The sequence below is a fragment of the Falco peregrinus genome, chromosome 5, assembly GCF_023634155.1.
Source record: "Falco peregrinus isolate bFalPer1 chromosome 5, bFalPer1.pri, whole genome shotgun sequence".
NCBI lineage: Eukaryota > Metazoa > Chordata > Aves > Falconiformes > Falconidae > Falco > Falco peregrinus.
The window spans coordinates 69,065,942-69,087,061 of NC_073725.1; the positions used below are offsets into that span (position 1 = coordinate 69,065,942).

At 59.8% G+C, this 21,120-nt stretch overlaps 1 protein-coding gene across 3 annotated transcripts; it reads left to right on the forward strand.

Moving 5' to 3' along the window:
* Positions 1-5,987: 5,987 nt before the first annotated feature.
* TLE5 (TLE family member 5, transcriptional modulator) lies at positions 5,988-15,555 on the forward strand. Of its 3 annotated transcripts, none has more exons than XM_055806161.1 (7): positions 5,988-6,197; positions 6,595-6,692; positions 8,067-8,130; positions 10,553-10,597; positions 12,151-12,213; positions 13,614-13,688; positions 14,342-15,555. In XM_055806161.1, exons 1-7 carry the CDS (start codon positions 6,171-6,173, stop codon positions 14,558-14,560), a joined length of 591 nt encoding a protein of 196 aa, XP_055662136.1. In that variant the 5' UTR covers positions 5,988-6,170; the 3' UTR covers positions 14,561-15,555. The 3 variants fall into 3 exon arrangements, with proteins under 3 accessions (XP_055662136.1, XP_055662137.1, XP_055662135.1); XM_055806162.1 differs by having other exon boundaries at positions 6,016-6,197; positions 6,616-6,692; positions 14,339-15,555; XM_055806160.1 differs by having other exon boundaries at positions 6,027-6,197; positions 14,339-15,555.
* Positions 15,556-21,120: the final 5,565 nt, after the last annotated feature.

Here is a 21,120-nt window from a genome sequence, read left to right on the forward strand (position 1 = left end):
CCACGTCTGAGCTGCTGCACCACATCCGAGCCACTACATCATGTCCAAGCCACTGCATCATGTCCAAGCCATTGCACCATGTCCGAGCTGCTGCATCACGTCCAAGCCACTGCATCATGTCTAAGCCACTGCATCACGTCCGAGCCACTGCATCATGTCCGAGGTGCTGCATCACATCCAAGCCACTGCAATACATCCGAGCCACTGCATCACATCCGAGCCACTGCATCACGTCCGAGCCACTGCACCACGTCCGAGCTGCTGCATCACATCTGAGCCGCTGCACCACGTCCAAGCCACTGCATCATGTCCAAGCCACTGCACCACGTCCGAGCTGCTGCATCACATCCGAGCCACTGCACCATGTCCAAGGCACTGCATCACATCTAAGCCGCTGCATCACGTCTGTGCCACTGCACCACATCCAAGCCACTGCATCATGTTCAAGCTGCTGCACCATGTCCGAGCCACTCATTCACGTCTGAGCCACTGCACCATGTCTGAGCCGCTGCATTCACATCCGACCCACTGCATCACATCCAAGTCACTGCATCATGTCCAAGCTGCTCATCACGCCTGAGTGGCTGCATCATGTCCAAGCCGCTGCACCACGTCCAAGCCACTGCATCACGTCCAAGCTGCTGCATCATGTCCGAGCAGCTGCATCACATCTGAGCTGCTGCATGGCAGTGACTCCTGGGAGAGGGCAGGAGCAGGGGCAGTGAGAGCCTGTCAGACAGCTCAGCAATGTGGGAACCTGTTACCCAAATGCCAGCCCCCTTCCAGCCTCTGCTCTGGCCCTCAGGGATGCTGCTGGGGTCCTGCAGGCCCCTAACGTCCCCGCAGGGGCCTGGCCTGTGTCGCAGGCAATGAGGCTATGTGCAGCCCATCACAGCAGAGTGTGGAGAGGGAAGAAAGTGACCTTTGCTCTGGGGCAGCAGGGCTGCATCAGGGGATGTGTGGGAATGGCATGCAGGCAACCCACCCAAGGGATCCTGGCCAAGACGTGCCCGTGAGAACACCTCCCTTGCCCCAAGCACCCCTCCTTGTGCCCCAAGGGATGCTGCCCCTTCCCACATACAGCCCCTGCTGATGGCAGGGTTCAAGGAACCACAGAAAGAGAAACCTAAATGCAGTCTTGAGAGGCTGAAGCAAAACACGGAATTAACCCCTGCAGCTTTAAAGCACTGGCAACCACGTGGTCCCCCATGAAAGTCGGGGGGAAACTTTGCACAAGAGTTTTGCCACCGTGCACAAGCCATTAAGGTTGGGCACGTGCCTGGCAGGGCGGCTGGCAAGCAGAAGCAGGCGGCTCCTTTGCCCAGCTCCAGCCCCAGCCAAGCTGCAGGGCTGGGTGAGGATGAGCTGGGAGAACCGGGAGGGTGGAAGGGGAGAAGCCTGCGAGCACCAGCAACGTGGCACGGGGCAGGCTGTGACTAACAGCCCACAAGGTGCCAACCACTGTGCCTTGTAAAATGCCTCACAGATGTCTGAATACAGGGTGGTGGTGGGGGGGATCGCACTCTGCGAAGCCACGCTTTACATCCTGGGGAGGGACCAGGATTTGTTAGCAGCAACTCTATGGATGGCAGCTGAAGTTTAATGAGTTTGGTGGGTCTCAGCTCTGTTTCTACTGGGAAGAGACCACAGCATTCAAACCACAGCTGAGAAGCGAAGGAGAAGCTGCTGCCTAACCATGCCACTGCCAGTAAGGTCCCGGCCACGCCGTGCTGAGGCGTGCAGTGCCCAGGGAAGCCCGAGTTTCTCAGACTCGATGCCAGAAAACACTCCTGTATGTGGTCAGCCTTCGGTGCTGGGACTCGAGAGTGGTCCTGAGGCGGGCAGCGGGGGGCGGGGGGGAAAGAAAAAAACCTTCCTAGTCTCAGGGCCTGAATTGCTGCTGTGCCTTTTTTGTTTCTTCTTTTTTAATTCCAGGTAAAAGAGACAGTATTCTCAGGGTAAAAGCAGGATCTTAGAGCCTACATTTCCATTGCAATGACAGCATGACTTTCACCTTGTGTCCAGAGCTTCAGAGAAGAAAGTCTCTGCACAGCCTCTCTCCTTGAACCAGTGCTGGAGTGGGATATAACATCTGAATAATTTACAAAGGCTCTTCATTAAACAGATTTATTTTTGGCAGCTTTGTTAGACTCCTCCTTTTAGGAATGAATAGGAGGTTGCGCTGGTCTCATTAGGACATCCTTGTACGAACCCTTCCTGCTGGGGCAGGGGACTGGGACAGCTTATTGCCCCATTAGCTAAATACAAACTCCAGGGGTCCTCTGGTAACCAGGCTCCAGCGACAGTGGCCAGGTGACCTGGCAAGCGAGGATGAGGATGTCCCTAGACACGAGGATGAGGATGTCCCTAGACAGGCGTGCACGTCGTGGGAAGTGGCAGCAGCGGCAGAATCCCCCCTCCAGCCTTGCAGGCTGGGGATCAACATGAAGGCAGGGAAGAAGTCCAGTCCCGCGCCAGCTCTCCAGCCAGGCGAGCCCACAGGCTTGGTCAAGCTCAGGACACAGCGAAAGGCAAAGCTCAGGGGACACGGTGTGGTCCAACCCAAGGGCGCATGGCTTGGGGCAGGTGCCGTGAGATCAGCCTGTGCCACGAGATCAGCATGCGTGCTGCTGTGCCTGACTGCGATGCTAAAGGCAGGCGCGGCACCCGGAGGGCTGACGGCGAGCAGGGTGCCACGGGAGAGGTGGAAGCAGCTCCTCCAACCTCCACGTCCTGGTCGCCCGATCCCAGAGACCCCCTCAGCCAGCCTCCCACACCAAGCCAGCAGGCAGTGTCAGGCCCTTGACCAAGCTGTCCATGTCAGCAGCCAAGTCCCCGGCTACCCTCTGGCCGCTTCCAAGGATAGCCTGGCTGCCCTAGGAGCAGACATGCTCCCTGGACACCCACCTGCGAGCTCAGCCCAGCCCCGACTCCCAGCCCAGCCCCAGTGAGAGCCTGGCATGCCCTTGCTTGGGCCGAGGTGTTTGGGGAGCGGGGGGTCCATCTGCTTCACCTGCAGCTTTCCAACATTGCCACAAAACAGCCACGCAGCAGGCAAACGTCGGTTTGCTTGGACAGCTCCTACACCCTCACTCAGAGCTCCCCAAAACCCGCGTTTCCTGAGCCAGGGCTGAGGTGGGCTGCGGGAATCGCCCCCCCCCCCCAACTTTTACCAGGGTGTGTTTAAGGCTCCTCCATGCACTGTTTTGCTACTGTGCCCAGGCCACACTCCCCCCTGCTGACACATGCAGACCCACTGCTTAGGTAAGGTTATAATTCTCCTTTCTTCAGATGCAGATACATCGCCTGGCTGGAGACAGGCCCATTAAAGAGTCATTTACTAGGCACAAGCAAATTTGTGTTCCCCTGGATCAGGATTTGCCAAGATTAGACCATAAATTAGTGCGTTTCCTGGAAGAAAGTAAGGAGAGGGGGGGTAAAAAAAAAGATAAAATGGAACATTTTGTGGCCAACATAAAAGCCAATAAAGGAACATTTCATTTCCCACTTGGAAGGGAGCAACTGCAAGCTGCCGCAAAGAGAGGGGAAGGCAGCACAGGGCAGCCTGAGCAGGGCTCCTGTGCTTCCACTGTGACAAGGAAAGACTAGAGGTGCACGTTCCTGTTGCCCCCATGGCTGGGGAGCCCACCTGGGGCCAAAGATGCCAGCCAGCTGCCAGGGTGACAAGCCAGGCAGGGAACACAAGATGCTCCAGACTTGTCCCGATGCCTCCCATCGCAGGCAGAGCGGCAGGGCTCCGCTCTGCAAGGGGACAGCAGTGACCTGCTCAGGTCTCCCGTGCACCCGTTACAAACTGCATCTCACTGCCCTCATACAAAGCCCAAGGGTGGCTCAGTGTCTCTGCATGTAAAAAGGGGACCAGGATGCTGCTCAGATGTGAGGAGACCGTCTACCCTGTTTTCCAGTCCTTATTCTGCAGGGACGTAAAGCCTGCCTGCACTATTAATAATCCTTGGCATGAAGCTGTCACAGTTTTCACTAATACGGAGATGTCGAAGTGAAAAAGCTACTGCACAATATGCAGGAGGTGTCACAATAACTCAGCTGCTATATTGTTCTCTTTAAAAATAAATACCACAACAGCCCAGCCCGCATTGCTGGAGTTATGACGTGCGGGGTTTTATTTTTAATCAGAAAATGTACTGATTTTTAAAGACAGACGCAGAGCAGCATCTGAAATTGATGAAAGCTCCCTGTGTGCTCACACACGCCAACCATATTCCTGCCTGTTATTCTCCGGCTGGCTTCCAAGGGCCTGATCCTGCCTCAGTTCGGGCACGTCTGTGTGTGGCTTGCAAGAGGCCCCATGGTTAACAAAGTCCTTCCAGCAATAAAGTCTGTGGCTAAATTCCCCACCTCCCTGCTCTCCATGGGGATGCCATCGATCCCCCCGGGACACGATCCGCGGGATCTGCTCCTCAGGCAGCAGGTTTAGGACCAAAGTTTGCATCCAGAGCAGAATTTTCCATTGTTTGGAGATGGGAGGCTTGCTGGGGCCCGGTGCTGGTGAACTCCTTGCTGTTGCCTCACACTCAGCAAAGACAGCACCAAAGCATCGCGAACCTGTTCCCAGCATCGCCAGCACGGTTTGGATCCTGTGGTCTCACAACGGGTTTAAGAACCTGTAAGAAGCTGGAGCAGCGGCTTCATTAAGAGCGAAGCTTCCCCTTCCCTCCAACACCATGCCAGAAAGACACAATGCCAGGAGCCACGAGAATTATCAGCCCGGGGCAGGCGAGAGCTGCAACGGGCACAACACCTGACCTGGCCCAGCCATCCCGCTGTGGGGGCCTGGGTCTGCCTGGCAAGCCCCACCAGGCCCCCATGGGGCTGCCCGTGCCCCCCGCACCCTCGCCACAGCCAGCCATGACCTGGGCTCCTGCCCAGCATCGGTGCAAGGGAACGGGGAGCGAGGCCCCACAGGCTGCCGCCCCGGGGGAGCTGGGGCATGGGGAGGGGGTGCAGGGAGAGGGCACCAGTGGGGAGGGGGCACCAGTGGGGAAAGGCCCAGGATGGCCTCGGGACCACCATGCCTGGCAGTGGACCAGGGGGAGCCGAGTGGCTGCACCAGACCCAGCCCAGGACCCCCGTTTGGCTCCCATGCCACCCGCAGCCCCTAGCCCCCAGCCAGCCCGTGGGGACACAGCCCCCATGCCAGGCCAGGGCCAGGACCCCCAGCCCGTAGCCCCCAGCCCACACTACTGGGAACCACAGCCCCCAGCACCTGTCCTGCAGCCCCCAGCCAGCCCTGGGTGGGACCCGCAGCCCCCAGCCCACTGCCCGCAACCAGCCCACCGCCTGCAGCCCGCAGCCCCCCGCCCACAGCCAGCCCCTGGCCCCCAGCCAGCCGAGGCCGGGACCCACAGCCCGCAGCCCCCCGCCCGCAGCCAGCCCGGGCCGGGCCCGGGGACACAGCCCCGACACGAGGCCAGGGCCATGACCCCCAGCCTATAGCCCCCAGCCCACACTACCGGGAGCCACGGCCCCCAGCCCCCATCCCGCAGCCCCCAGCCAGCATGGACAGGGACCAATAGCCCCCAGCCCCCAGCCCCCTGCCCCCCACCCACCGCCAGCCCGGGCTGGGCCTGGAGACACAGTCCCCATGCCAGGCCAGGGCCAGGACCCACAGCCCGTAGCCCCCAGCCCCCAGTACCGGGACCAACGGCCCCCAGCCCACCACCCGCAGCCCCCGGCCCGCAGCCAGCCCACAGCCCGCAGCCAGCCCGGGCCAGGACCCCCAGCCCGCAGCCCCCTGCCCGCATCCAGCCCGGGCCGCGACCCGCAGCCCACAGCCCGCAGCCAGCCCGGGCCGGGCCGGGGCCCACGGACGGCGGGGCCGCGCGGCGGGGGCGGGGACCGGCGGGGGCGGGGGCGGCCGTGGGCCCGCCCGGCCCGGGGAGGCGGCGGCGGCAGGTGGTGCCGAGCAGCCGCAGGACGGAGCCGGAGCCGCAGCCGCCATTAGACAATAGGCGCCGGCGGCGGGGCGGCGGGAGCGGCGCGGGGCGAGCGGCGCGGCCGGGGCGGGGCGGCCGCGGCGGCCGGGCCCGGCGCGGACAAAGGCGGCGGCGGCGGCGGCGCGGGGAGCCGCGGCGGGCGCGGGCGGCGGCAGCAGCGGGCCGCTGCGTGCGGGGGCCGAGCCGCAGCCTGACATGATGTTTCCACAAAGCCGGCACTCGGTACGGCGCGGCCGGGGCCGGGGCGGCGGCGGCGGGGCCGCGGGGCGGGGCCGGGCACCGGAGGGGGGGGCGGCGGGGGCCGCCCGGGCTCCCTGTGGCGGGGCCGAGGTGACCGAGCGCCACCCGCCGCCGGCAGCGAGAGGGGCGGGGGGGAGGGGAGAGGCCGCTCCCCCGCGGTCGGGCACGGCGCCGGCGGGGCCGCCACAGCCGGGGCCGGAGGCAGCGCCCGGGGAAGGGCCCGGGCGGCGGCGGCCCCGCGGGTGACCTTGGGCGCGTCCCGGGCCTGAGCGCGCCGGGCCCCGGGGGCGCCGCTGCCGGGGCTGAGCCGGGCGGCGGGACGGGACGGGGCGGGCAGGCCGCCTGCCCCGGCGCCCAGCGCTGTCTCCTGTTGTTCAAGGGCTCCTCTCACCTGCCGCAGCAGCTGAAGTTCACGACCTCCGACTCCTGCGACCGCATCAAGGACGAGTTCCAGCTCCTGCAGGCCCAGTACCACAGGTACGTGCCACTGGGCCCGGCGCTGCCCCGCGGGCGCTGCACGGCGGCGCCGGGATCGCCTCGGTTCTTCCCGCATCGCTGCTTGGCTGCGCGGACCGGCAGGAGCACCGAGGGGGACACGGGTCCCCCGCTTGGGTCACCTTCGGTGGGCGCAGGGCCGGGGGTCAACCGTGCCGTCGAGGGGAGCCCCCAGGTCCTTCCCCCGCACACCCCTCAGCCAGGGCCCTGTCGGGGCTTGCCAGGCCTCCCACCGGGAGTCCTCCCTCGGTTCTCCTCGCTGGCTGCCATTCCTGGCCGGCAAATGCTGCAGGGAGCACTTAAATCCAAAAGCTTCCGCTGTTCTTGCGGGGGGTGTGTGGAAACGCTGCTGACCCGAGAGCTGGCCACTGATGATCTGTTGCTTTGTGTATGTCAGTGGCAGAAATAAACGTGAGCTCTTGGGTTCGATGGATGGGGTGATGCCCGGTGCCATGAGCCACAGGGTGCTGGCGTGCGCCTTGGCACCGGGTGCCGTGGCTTCCCCAGCCGCCTTCCCCCTGGCCCAGGCTCTGCTGGGCTGCAGGCCTGTGGCACGGTCCTTCTGGCAGGAGCAGGCGGCAAAGCTGCTGAGAAATGGCCATTTTCCTGGTGTCCCCATGTCTCTGGGCACTGCTGGCAAGGGAGTAGGGGAGCCCCAGAGCCGTGCCTGCTGGAGGGGAGGCTATCCCCCCACCCCACTCCACCCCCTTGGACTTCATCTGCTGGAGAAGAAGCAGGTTTTGTGTAGGTGAAGCTGTTTCTTGTTTGAAACATAAAACCGCAGCACATGCTGGCTGCAGTTGCTCGGCTGGTGAGCTGGAGTCTCATAAAACACTGGGAGCAGCGGCACTTTCTCTGAAGGGTGTGAAGAACCTAGGGGAGAGAAAAAAAATCCTTTCTTCTGCAGGGATGTGCTGCACTTGGGCCTACCCCCCCACCATCCCGAAATGCTTTTGGTTTTGAAGTTGTTTTGGAGCATCTTTTTGCGCGTGCTAGAAGCTGTCTTCAGCTGCCAGCCATCAGTTGAGGAAAAGCAAATGCCTCCCTGGGCAGCCACCTCTGCTTCTGCCCAGCTTTCTGCTGCCCGCCAAAAGGATTTCCCCGGGGGAGTTTGGTGTCCAGCTGGCGGGTAGCCTTGTGCCCCAACGTGTGTTGGTGGTACTCCTACTCCCACCTTCGCTGCTGGCTCTGCCACAGTTGCCGCCGTGCCAGTGCAGCGTGGCCCAGGAGCCTGGATGGTGGCGTCCGAGACGGCAGCCTGGCCAGGATGGGGCCCGTGCAGGAAGCAGCTGCTCTGTGGCGATCAACTCTCTCACCTCCTGTTTGTGGTTTTCTTACTGTTTTCTGGCTTTTCAGCTTGAAGTTGGAATGTGACAAACTAGCCAGTGAGAAATCAGAGATGCAGCGTCACTACGTCATGGTAAGGACCAGCCCCGGCAGCCGAGGGTGCGTGGGTGGTGTCGGGGGGGACTGCAGCGGCGAGCAGGTGCCTGTGCCTGGGTTTTGCCTGGCAGGGAGCCTTCGCCCGGGGCAGCAGCAGGTCTTTAGGCAGGGCTGGCATCACCTCTTCTGAAAACGGGGCTGGCTCTCTTGTATTTTTTTGTTGCCTGCATGCAGTGGGTTGTTGAAATGTGGGGAAGTAACAGGAAATTTTTGGGCGTGGAGAACTGATGGGCCCAGTGGCTGACGGCATGATGGGTGGTGATGGGGTCCTTGCTCCTGCTGCTGGCTGCCTGCCTGACCTTACTCGCTGTGCCCCGAGGGAAGCAACAGCTCTTACGCACCCGAGAAGGAGCTGCAAGGTGCTGGTGTGCAGGTGTCTGGGGGCTCTGGGAGAGTCGTGCCTGCTGAAAGACAAAGTGGTGCTCTAAGTCCTGAAGCTGGGGGATCCCACAAGCCTGGTGGGAGTTGGAAGCAGAAACTGGCTGCTGTGTGAGAGCTAAACCCTCTGCCCCTTCTTGTGAGCCCGGCAGCCTTGCGGAGCCACGGTGCTGAGCGCTAGCGTGTCTCACTGGTGCGTGTGTGTCCCAGCACAAAGTGTGTGAATCCCTGGGCAGCGCCTGGTGAAGGCACAAGACGTCGTGCCATGCATGGGCAGCAGGCTTAGCCGTAACTCTAAATTTAGAGAAATCTGCCGGGGAAACAGCCATGGTTTTGTAGGCAGGGGGACAGTTTGCCTGCCAGGTAACACCTCTGTCTTCCCACAAGTGGAAGAGCCCTGGTGGCAGAGGGGAGGGATGCCAGGCAGGGCTGTGACCTGTCCCTTTCCTATCAAGGAGTTAACGGGCGGTTGTGATAATGTCCATGAAGATGAGCTGGTGCCGGCTTGCCAGCTGCTGCACCTGCCCTGGGAGGAAGCGATAAGATGCAGAAATGAATACGGCAGCTCTTCAGAGCAGAGTTAGGACGTTATAAACCAGAAATAAGGGGGCTGGCCCCTCCATCCTCCTGCACTGCCTGTGTGTCCAGGCTCCAGGGCTGTAGGGAGCGAGACGTGCTTGGGGCTGGGGACAAGGAGAAGAGGTCACAGCTTTCCTTCTATATTAATGGAGAAGTGTGCCCCATTCTCACTGATAAATGACTGCTTCCTGGCCTTCCAGCCGGCATGAAGACTCTCATCTCCAGGTGTGGCTGAGATAGAGATATTTATTCCCCCCCCCCCCCCCCCCCCCCCCGCTTAATGCTGACAGTCACCAGAATTGATTCACGTTGCCATCAGCGGGGCGGCGGCAGAGGGGAAGGGCTATCGCTTGTTGTGCGGCACTCAAGGCTTTGCAGGCACAGCAGCTCCTGCCTCATCTGCGTGGCTGAGCTGGAGTCGTGCAGAGCTGCTGTCGTTCCCCACCACAGCGAGTCATGGGAAGCAAAGAGGAGGGTTTCTGTGAATGTGCAAAGCTGCTACAGCTGCTCTGATTTCTGAATAAGTCACAATTAGCAGCTTGGGGGTCGGGCTCCTGCTTCCTGCTCAGTCTTCAGAATGCAAAGAAGCCTCAAGAGCCAGCAGCGGTGTTAGAGCAGACTGAGATCATGCCGATACCAAGCTGGGTGCTTCTCGAACTTGTGGCGTTGGTACCAAAATGCCAGTGATCTTCTCCTTGAATTTAAATGAGCATGGGCATGGATTTTTCTTTCCCTTTGGAAGAATCACGATTGCAGCCTGTGAGCTGCAAGAGGAGATTTCTAAACTCTCAAACATCAGCCTTAAAGCAGCTTCTTCCAGGGGTCAGGAATTAGCTTTTCCTGCCAATAGATTGCTCTGTAGCTGCCTGTTGCTGCTGTGCAGGGGTTTTCTGGGTGGGTTTTTTTGTGGGATTTCGGTGGTTTTTTTCCACATAACTTCTTCCCAAACAGCTGGAGTTGTGTGCAGCTGGATGTTACTTGCCAGATGAAGCCCAGTTGTGATCTCTACCATTTGCTGCTGAAGCAGCCATGTGGGCTTTAGGACGTTGGCCAGACAAAGCTTGCAGAGTCAGTCTGCCTCTCTTTTTGGCTGTGGATATGAAATTCTTTGGAGCCCCGAGCGTTCTTCCAGGTTTGAAGCAGCATCGCTCAGTCACTCCCAGGTCTCCGTCTGCAACAGCATGAGGCTGGAGCAGGGTGGGCAGGGGGTGCCGGGGCTCAGTGCTTCTGCCTTAGACCCGGCGGGGGTCTCTTGTCTGTGTTTGCCTCCTGCTGGTTTTGTTTCCTAGGCCTGGCCTCTTCTCTCCTTCCATCCTTGCCCAGCCTTTGTAGAAGACCTTGCTAGGAAAGCAGCAGCTCCCAGTACTGCTGTATTGGACCTGCTTTACCCGGTGGAGACTTGACTTACAGTTTCTTTTGTTCTTTTCTCTCCCACTCTGCAGTATTACGAGATGTCCTATGGGCTGAATATTGAAATGCACAAACAGGTAGGGGGAAGGCGTTTCCAAGTGCTCTAATTCCTAGGGAGGGTGGGTTGCCTGCCGTGCTTTGCCCTCTGTCACTTCAGTGGTATTTCAGGAACTAGAAATGCCATGAGCCTGTAAAATGTCAGAGCTGCATTCGAAATGCAGGGACCCCCCCCCTCCTCTCAGGATTGCGGTGCTGGACTGTGGACACGCTCCAGTTCTCCCCAGGGCCTGAGCAGGTATTTCAGCACCAGACAAGACAGTGCAGGCAGGGTCTGGAGCTGCAGCTCAGGGGTGGTCAGCAGACAAAACCAGGGTGGAGGGCAGAAGACGACCCCCGGTCCCTCCCACCCTCCTCCCAGGCCTCGGGTGGGCTCCTGGCCCTGCCGCCTTCCCTGGTGCCTGGGAGGGCTTGTGATCACCCCGACATGGAAAACTCCTCTGGCTCCCCCCAGGCTCTTGCTGCAGCTGGCCCGAGAGCACTTCTGGGCTGCGATTAGGTAAGATGACGGCAGACCCCCCTAAGAAAGCCTCCTTGCGATGGAGACTGTGCTGTAGCCTGGATAAGTTTCTTCATTACCCTCGCTGGTGGTTAAGTTGTTAATTATCCCCAGTGGCTAATTACCTGTGCTGTTAACAACATGAACCTCCTTTGAGCCCGACTCTGTCTGGCTTCAGCTTCCAGTCACAAAGTCACCTGTGTGGCATGGCTTAGTTATAAGCCTCTTAGCACGGTTCTGCTCCCCATAAAGGCACTCGATGCCCCCGATCCCATCGCCCTCGTTGGTAAGCCCACAAAACCGGCTTCCCCGGGAAAACCTGCGTCTTGGTAAAGGATCTGAGCCACAAATCCTTCCTGCTGTCCTGTGAACGGTCTCCCAGCCTGGTCCGCTCCCCTGTGGTGCTGGCAGGGCCCCCTCGGCTGCTTTCAGTGTCTCTAAACCCTTTGGCTCTGTATTTCTTTTGATTCCATTGGAAAGTAACTTGCAGAAAGCTGGTAGCTTTACTCTTACCCAGGAGGAAAGCATTTAACACCCCAAAATTTGCCACCTGCTTGTATAAGGCTAGTGAAGAAGCTGCCAGGTCCCTGTGGTCTCCCTGGTTAGCCCCTGGTCTGCACCGGGGCTGCTCCCTTTGGGGAGGCTGAGCTGGTGTCCGGGGCAGAGCAGGGGTCTCAAGGCAGCACTGTCCGCGTGACAGGTGTCATTCAACACATCCCCACCTGGGTCTGTAATAAGCTTCCTCTCTGGTTGCTTCCAATTTATTAAATGAGTATCAGAGTCCTGGAGAGGGAAGAGAATAGTGGAAACTTGCCCTTTTCAGCAGCATTGATCCATGTAACTGTCAGGAGGGGCCTTGCAGGTAAGGTGACACACCCCACCCCACCCCCAGCACTGCAGCAGCTTGCTGGGGGGAGTGTGTTTTCTTTGGGCTATGTGGGGGCTTGGGCCCTGCCTGGGGAGGGGCAAGGGGGAGCAGCCTGTGCTGGGGGGAGGGGGTGGGGCAGCCGGTGCTGGGGGGGGGCAGTCCTGAGCTGCCTGATGCCTTTCCTCTCCGTTCTCCCCACCTTCTAGGCTGAAATAGTCAAGAGGCTAAATGGGATTTGTGCACAGGTTCTACCCTACCTTTCACAAGAGGTAAGTCCCTGGCTTGGGGCTGGGGGTGGGGGGGGGAGGGGGGAGCAGTGGCACTGCAGCCCCCCGGGTGGGCAGCTCCATGCCCCAGCCTGTGCCTGCTGCGGGGGCGAGCCCTTCCAGACAGGTTTGGTTCGAGAAGCCCGTGGGGCACTCTGTGGTGGCTGGTGTGTCCATCTGTCCCCTTCGCTGGGGGCTGGGGGCAAAGGTGGGCTCTGCCCTGCCCTGCCCTTCCTGGGATCCCTGAGTTGTTGGCCACTTCTGCATGGGCAGTGGGAGCTCTGGGGGGCTAACTGGGGAGGAGGGTGTTTTAAAAAAAAAAAAAATACCTCCATATGGCTCCTCCTTGAGATCTGGTTCCTCTGCCTCGTTAATTAATGCAACTGATGGACTCCTCCCACTCCCCAGAGAAATTAATTGGGAGGGCTTGGGAGCTGCTGCCTGAGGCAGGAGGAAGATGAAGCACCTCTAGTGCCGTATCTGTCCATCTCCCCACACAGTCCTGCAGAGACTCTCGTCGTGGCTGGGTTTTGGTCAGGACTAGCTGTGGGATGGAGGTGGTGGTTCCCAGTTTGGGTTAGCTGTGGGGTCAGGGGACAGGCTGTGTTTTTCCCACCCACCTGTTCTCGGGGAAAACAAAGTGCCTTGCTGATCAGATCAGAGCTGCCTAATAACAAAGCCACAACTAAACCTCCTGCATCTTTATGCAATCCCTTCCCCCTCCCCAACCTTGTCCTGCTGCCAAGACGGAAAGAAAAATCCACTTGCTGAGGTGCAGTGGACAGGCCTGGTGTTCGGAGACCTTGTGCTCTCAGAGGAGCAAGTACGGTTGTCCTTTTACTTTAAATAAAGTACACGATACAGCTGGTTTTCCTGCCTGTGTTCGGAGCAGCTGTGCTGGGCTCTTCCACAGCAACGTCTTCCAGCAGCCGCAGTTGGGACCTGGGATGTGTCCCAAGGAGCCAGGAGCTTCCCAAGAGCTTCTGATTTCAGGGCTTGTTTTGTTTGTTAGGGGGTCTGGGTGGGAGAGGGGAGGCAGGTGAGGGGCACTGCCCACCTTGGAGCCCTTCTGGGCTTCTCAGATCCACCTTGGAGCCCTTCACCGCGCCCTGTGCAGAGCAGGACAAGGATGGGAATGAGAGGGGACCCGCTTAACCCTGCGGTGAGGAACTGGAGTGGGACAAGTGTGCCTCTTTCTTTGCTCCTCGCTACCGTGAGCCTTGGTGGTGTAAGGTCCTGGTCACAAATGAAGCATGTGCAGGTGTCCGCAGCTGTGGGGTTAACCAACCTGCCTGTGCCCTGCCACCTCAGCAGGCCTGTGGGACCCAGCAGGGCCGGGTCTCTAATCTCCATCCCTGTGATACTGGAAATGACCCTGATTTCCTCTGTTCTCTCTGCGCCAGCATCAGCAGCAAGTCCTGGGAGCCATTGAACGAGCCAAGCAGGTTACAGCGCCAGAACTGAACTCCATCATCCGTGTACGTGATGTATATTTAGTTCGGGTTTGGAGGGAGTGGAATCCATGCCTTTGGCCTTTGAGACAGAGCTGGGCAGGGGAGCCGTGACCTGGGGATGTGCCCCCCGTGCTGGGAGCAGGCTGCTCCGCATGCAGTGCTGCAGCCCTGCTGGGGTGAGGCTGGCTTTGTCCAGATTTGTTACGATGTGAGCAGGGGTTTGCAGGGGGCTACGGATTCCTGCCCTGTCCCAGCAGGGTGCAGGGAGAGGAGCTTTGGGTTTGAGCAGGAACAGCAGCAGCCTCTTGACATGAAAACACCATCTGTTCTTGGTCAAGGTCGGGAGGGCTTTAACCGCATCCTTGGAGCATGCAAGAGTCTGAGGCCAGATGTCCTGTGGGCTAGGGGCTGTGTGTTGTGCTGGGGACGTGCTGTTGAGTCTTCTCTTGAGGCTATTGCAGCCCAAGGACTCTGGAATCTCTTCCCCCCTCCCCCCTTTTTCCCTCCCCTGCTGCTCACCAAGGCCGTAGTGCTCTCCGGGACCCTGAAGTCTCTGGTTTAAGCTTGGCTGCTGGCACAGGCTGGGCAAGCCAGACCCTTGGGTTGGGGTCCAAGTGCCCTCAAAATGACAATATCCCTCTCCTGTGTTCCTGTCTGTCCATCATTCTCTACAGCAGCAGCTTCAAGCTCACCAGCTGTCGCAGCTCCAAGCCCTCGCTCTGCCTCTGACTCCGCTCCCGGTGGGTCTCCAGCCCCCATCCCTCCCCGCTGTCAGTGCCGGCACCGGGCTGCTTTCGCTCTCAGCCTTGGGCTCTCAGGCTCACCTCTCCAAGGAGGACAAGAATGGCCATGACGGGGATGCCCACCAAGATGACGATGGGGAGAAATCAGATTAGAGTGAATGGGGGGCCGGGGGGAGGGGACTGTCGGGAAGGGGGGGGGGGGGGGCGGGGGGGCGGGTTAATGCAAGATGCAGTATCTCTCTCTAGTTGCTGCGCAGCAGAATCGCAGAGGCTTGTGTTTGGTGGCAGCTTGCCAGGCCTTTTCCCACGGGTAGCAGCGTCTGGGGGATGCCCCCACCGCCATCCCTGCGGCCGGGCTGCTCCGCAGCAATGCAAGCGCCATAGCAGTGCCCGTGTGGCCGATCGTGCTCTCCCTGTGCCCAGCCTGGCTTCCCTGTCCCCGCTCCCGCTCCATCAGAGAGCCAAGCCAGAGCTGGCTTGGGCTGCTCTGGGGCCACTTGCCCCCCGGCTGTCCCAGCTCCTCGGTGCCATGTGGCTCCCTCCGCCTGCCGCTCCCCCCCTTGGTATTTAAAGATGCCCCGTGATCCTAACAGTTTCTGCACAACTCCCTGCTGGGATCCCTGCCCTGAAACCATCTCGTCCTCCCTCCCTGTGCGCTCTTGATCTCATTGCATCGCCCTGGCCCCGGCTCTGTCCTCCCCGCGCCCCTCCTGCACTAATACCAGGCCGGCACCTTGCTGTTCTGCATGTATCTGTTCTGTACCAGTCCTGCGGCACCGCGGCAGTAAGACATGCTCCGGCGCCGGGGCTTCGGGGGGCTCGGGCAGCTGGGCAGGGGGGCAGGCAAACCAAGAGCCTCTCTTGGTCCTCCCCATCCCTGCGCCCCTGCCCCTGTGTAGAGGATACAGCAGCTTTCTCTGTTCTTATCTCCGTGCGCTAGCGTGTCTTCTAAAAAAACAAAAATGGAACAAAAAAAAAAAAAGAATAAAATTAAATAATAATCTGGTGTTTGTATATAGTCCTTTAGAAAGATCTTGTTTTGCTTTTTGTGTTTAATCACTTGACCTATAATAAGAGGAACTGAAAATGCTGTATCAAGGACGTACAAGCTGTGCCTTTCAAATAAAGAAATAAGAAGGTTGATTAAAGCCGTGACTTGCTGCCTGCTTTCTTGCCACCTTTGAGATGACTTTAAACTACTTCCCTCCCTCTCCTGCCCCTCAGACAGGGCAACCGGTGGGGGAGAAGGGGTAGCTTTGCTGGCTAACATTTGGGCCCTGCCTCAGTTTCCCCATGTGCTGGCATGGCTCCCTGCCGGCTGTGGGAGAGCTGCCCTCCCTCCTCCCAGTGAGCGTGTCCTGGGTCTGCCCTTCCTGGGGTCCCCTCCTCTCTGGGAGGCAGGAGGAGGGGGGTTAATGTTGATACCCCTGGTTCTGGCTTCTCTCCTGCTCTCACCTTCTGTGGCTGCTGGCAGCGTGAGGACTAGCTGCTGCCCACGCCGGGATGCCAGGCATCCCACAGGCATCCCTGAAAAGCTGGGTGCCCACACCGGAGCTCTGGCTGGAGTCTGCCGGAACCAAGGCATGGCCAAAATAAACCGGAGAGCGAGATGAAAGTGGGCGCTGGCAAAGGGACCAGGGAGCTCTGCAGATGAAAAGCCAGGAGGTCTGGAGCAAAGTGCCACCAAGGGCTATCGGCTCCCCGCTGGAGCCTGAGCGGGGTGGCATTTGGTGGCACACAGGGATGGTCCCTGTGGGTGCTGCCGGGCTCTTCCACATGTGCATAATTCATTTTCCTGTGGGGGCAGAGGATAAGCCGTTTCTGTGGCGCTCAGCCCCTCTGAAAAATCTGGCCTGTGTTGCCCTGGGGCTGAGATTGCTGTAATGGAATTGGCTCTCAATAATTAGAGCTGTCCTCTGGCTTCAGAGCCTGCTCTGCCCTGATAACATCTTCCCCTCTGTATCTCCCAGGCCAGCTGGAGTGGGTAAATTTCCTTCCCTCAGGAAGGCAGCTGTGTTGCAGGGGATCTCCGTGCCTGCAGCTGCCCATCAAGGTCGGAGGACTGTGGTGGCACAACTAGGGGCCCTGGTGAAAGCCCAAAGGGGAGCACTGGCCGCTGTGCCTCTGTCCTGCCGGTGCTGGGCACACATCAGGCGAGCGTCCGAGGGTGGGATGGGATGGGTTTCTCTGAACCAGCTCAGGCCTGGGACCAGCTCTGGCTCCAGACCCACTTTGGGCTGGGGCCACGTCTGCTGTAGCGGGTCCAGGGTGGGAGAGGCTTGAGGAAGGTGCCGGGTGCTGCATGTGCAGCCGGGGGAGCTGCATCCCCGCTTGGCCCCTGCCCCGCGGCTCCCGGCAGGTTCCTTCTGGCATGGGGCAGCCAGCAGCATCCCCAGCAGCATCCCCAGCAGCGAGGGGATGGAGGGGCTGGCACGCAGCTTGGTCTCATGTCCCACCATCCCGGGAGTGCCAGCCAGGCCTGGTACCACCAGCTTTGGATGGGTTACAGAACCTGCAGACAATGCGAGGGCTTGACAATGCTGCCGTTATCTGCACATGAGCCGGGGTGGCTGGGGCAGGGCTCCCAGCACAGGCTTGCAAGGGACTGGGGGGGTCTGCAGAGGAGCACAGCTCTGGTGGTGGTCTCTGACCTCTGGCTGCTGGCTGGGACTCTGCAGGGCTGCCTGGGGGTCTCAGCCCCGGCCCCTGCCAAACCAGGTGTCCTGTGCAGGGCCAGATGCTCCCAGTGCAGCCAGTGCTCTGGGAAGCCACCACAGGGGCAGAGCCAGGGCACAGAGCCCATGGCGAGTGCAGAGCTGCTGCTGTGGGGCAGAGGCTGGCCTGGCCTCAGCACCCTGGGCGACCTGAGCACCAGGCACCCAGCTCCAATGCCTGCTCCGGCACCGTGCAGGGGCTCCCGGTCAGGAGGTGGCTGAAACACCGCTGGTGCCTGCAGCATGACCCGGGGTCTCGGCCTCGCTGACACTGAGCAAGCAGGTTTCTGGTGGGAAAGGCCAACACAGCTTCAGGCTGGGGCTGCTGAGATGCGACGGCTGCTAAAACCATCTCTGCTCTGTAAGTGCTGCCGCAGACCCTGCCGGGAGCGCCTGGCTGCGGGGGTGGGGGCTGGGGGTCTTCAAGTGCTTTCACCTCAAGGTCACTGGTTCAAACTCAGCCTGCGGGTAGGGAGCACCGTAAGTGGATGTTATTCCTGATGGATGTGCAAGGGAGGAGGATTGAGGAGAAATTGGTCCGAGGGGTTTTCAGGCTGGTGATTTCAGAGGAACAGACGTCCCTGTTGTTAGAGCTAATTAGCAGCCTCGGTTGGGTGGGCAAGGGGGTCGAACAAACCACGAGGCTGCTGGCTGAGCATCCTTGGCTGCTGTTAGGCTGGGGCCAGGGAGCCACTGCGGACTGGGCTGTGGATCTCTCATTGCTCCCTGCGGGAGATTAACCCACTGTCAAGTACAAAGACAGAGCTTTGGGGGTCTCCGAATCCCCCACACCTCCCAGCAGGTGCTGAGCACACCACTCCTGCTTCTCCCGATGACCCATTCCTGAAGCGTGCTGGCTTCGCACCCAAAACGTTTCTCTGGGAGGTGGCGGGCACCCTGATGTCCCACCTCAGGGCTGAGCGGTGCTACAGCTCCCTGTGCTCCAGACTTGGGCTCAAATCTAACTGCATACAAAAATCTGCAAATTTGACTTATACCAGCAGCATTAAAAAAAAAAAAGGGTTAAAAGTATCTCCCTCATGACTCTCCCAGTAGCTGCAGACCTGAGGAAGTAGCTTCTCTCCTTGCAAGGGGCTGCTCTGCCTTGTAACCTCTCTCCCGACTGGAGCTGCGAGCCCCTCTCCAGCCCTGGCAGAGGCTCCACACTCGGGGGAAGTGGGTGACATGGGACCCCCAAAGCTCTGCTGACCAGGGATGGCTTAAGGCTGGCTCCTGGCCAAGAAACCCCTTCCCTCTGCGTGCGAGAGGTCCTGATACAGGAGTGGGAGAGGGACACAGGCAGACAGGCTAAGAACCAGCTCTCCTGGCGCTGGGATCCTTGGAAAAACTTGGCAAAGCCCTGGCTCGTTGAGGGGGGATAGAAAACAACCTGGTGATAGCCACCGTCCCGCTAACCAGAGAGCTGTGGTGGATGGGGAGCCAGCCAAGTCTGGAAGGCAGGGACAGGACCCCTCAGTGCCCCGTGCCCTGAGCACAGAGCAGCTCAGCATTTAGCCCAGGTTTGACATCGACTCCTGCTCGTGGCTGCCAGGGGCTCTGCAAAACTCTGCTGCCTCACACCTCTGCCCCCGCTTCCACCTGCCTGTCACTGGAGGGGCCGTACGATAGCATCTTTCCTCCCTGTTGGCATCCTTCCTCCCCGCTGAGGTGAGCAGGTACCGGTTTTTCACGGGGTGAGGGAGGTTTCCACACCCGTTTGACTCTCACTCCCTCCCCTTCAACCTCTTCCCGTAGGACAGACCCCCACCTCCTCTGTGGCAGCAGCGGGAATCGCCTCCACCACATCCCCCATCCCGCTCCCACCCTCCTCATTTTTCAGCTCAGCTTTGCTTGAAACAATGGCACAGCCTGTGAGCCAGGAATGCTCTGCAGCGTGGTGGAGCAGGGCCTCCTTCCCAATTCATCACTAATGCAGGAACGCCAAGCCCTTCCTGGCTGCAGCGAGCACGAGATAAAAGCTAAAAGAGGCATCAATAATTAAAAACCACTCAGAGCTGGTAAGTGCAAACAGGAGCCAACAGACGGATCGAAGGCAGCACCAGAGAGAGTGTCTCTCAGCTGCCAGGTTGCTCTAAGGGCTCCCACATCTCTTTTGCGGGTGTCCCGCTGGTCCCACCGTGGCGGGGTGTCCCAGGCACGGTGGGAGCGTGGCAGCGTGGGGGCTGCGGGAGGCAGCATGTTGGCTCTGCAGCCCATGCATGGCAGGAGAGACCCCCAGCTCCCATGCCTGCTCTGGGAACATGTGGCTTTACAGAGCAGAGGGGCAGCACCGGGGGCCCGGGGATGGGGACCTGTGGGTTGGCCCCAGCAGCGTGGCTCCAGGTGCTGCAGAACCTTGACTTCGAGTACAGCTTTGGCTCAGCTCTTGCTGACTGGCTGCCAGCCCCTTCCCTCAGTTTCCCTTCTCATCTCATGTTCGTTCCAGGACACAGTCCAGCCAGGATAAGGCTCCTGTTTGTGCCAGCTGCTGGTACAAATGCCCAGGGAAATTAACGTTGTCTGAGGGTGCCAGGAACTCAGCTCCACTCTGTTCAAGGCTTCTCATTCAAGTGAGCAAGTGAAAAGCTGAAAATGGGATGGTTTAGAAACATCACGGTCATCTTTGCTCCCTGCTTCCACAGGCCGAGCAAACTGCTTGACTGAGTCCCAGTAGGGAAAATCTGAATCTTCTAAATCTGCTGACCCTGGTTCCCCCGCCTCCCCACCCCATAATGGCCCCGCTGACCCAAAACCCCTGCCTGCAAACCCACCACCACCAGCTGAAAAACCCACCCAGGGCTGAGCTTTGCCCACTTGCTTAAACCCAGCGGGCCCTGAACCCACATGGGCCGAAGAGGCAGGTGAAGGGTACGAGTCTGCAAAGAAGGGGGGACCCCCCCAGAGCAAATGCACCTGCCAAACTGGACATGCAGTGGCTCTGCGCTGTGGGAGCAGGCCCCTTGGATGGAAGCTGGTTGTGTGTGGCTCTTCGCTGCTGACCTGCCTGGCACCTGCATTTGGAAGGGATGGAGCACAGCAGAGGTGAGCAGAGCAGCGAGGAGGGGCACCCGTGAGGGTTTCAGCCCAGCGGCTGGCTGAGAGGCTGTGTGAGCAGGCTTCAGCTGCCCCAAGCACAGCATCTTGGCACCTGGGAGAGACACAATGGTCCCTGCCCTTGGCTGTCCACCATGGAATGCGCTGGGCACGGGAGGCTGCGCAAAGGAGGCATGTGGGGAGAGAAACAACTCTACCCACAGCACTGAGGGGACAGAGCCAGGGCTGCCCTTCCTGGCAAGGGCAGGAGGTTGCGTGGTGCCATGCTCCAGGCCAGCATTTGCGGAGGGAGCCAAAAGCTCCAGCCATCAAGGTAATTCCAGCAGCAGCACCCTGTTTTGCTTGGATCCGGGTTCCAACAGGGCTCCCGAGTGTCCCAGAGTCCAGGCTTGTGTGGTTTCTCCGCTGGTTACAAACAGAAGGGCTGTTTACAGCACTCCCCTCCCGATCCCGGCATGGATTTCAAACGCCCTCGTCTTTTGGGGCTCTTCCAAGCGCTGCCGTAGGGAGAAGCTGGGCCCCTGGCTGAGCATCCTGCAGCGGGCGGCGGCAGCCGGGGCTGAGCCCAGCTTTGGTGGCTGGTCTGAGCCGCGTCCTCTGCCCTGCACCTTGCATCCTTGTGCCTGGAAGGAGGAGTGGGACCAGCTCCTGTTGCTGCTGCATGCTGAGGGCTGTGGGTGCAAAGGGTTAACTGCGGTTATTTTCTCCCTGGCCCAAGCACACGCTGAAGCAAATTAATCTCTGGGTTACAGGCTGTCCTGCTCCAGGGCCCATGTCAATCATTAATGGAGGGTGATGAAGACATGTGTGACATCCATCATTCCGGGACTGCCTGTTCCAGGCTTACCTGTGTCACTCTCTGAGACAGGAGAGCAGAGAAACTGCCTAAGGAAAAGCAGCAATTTTTGGTAAGGAGTTTTGAAAAATGCTGCAAAACATCTTTCT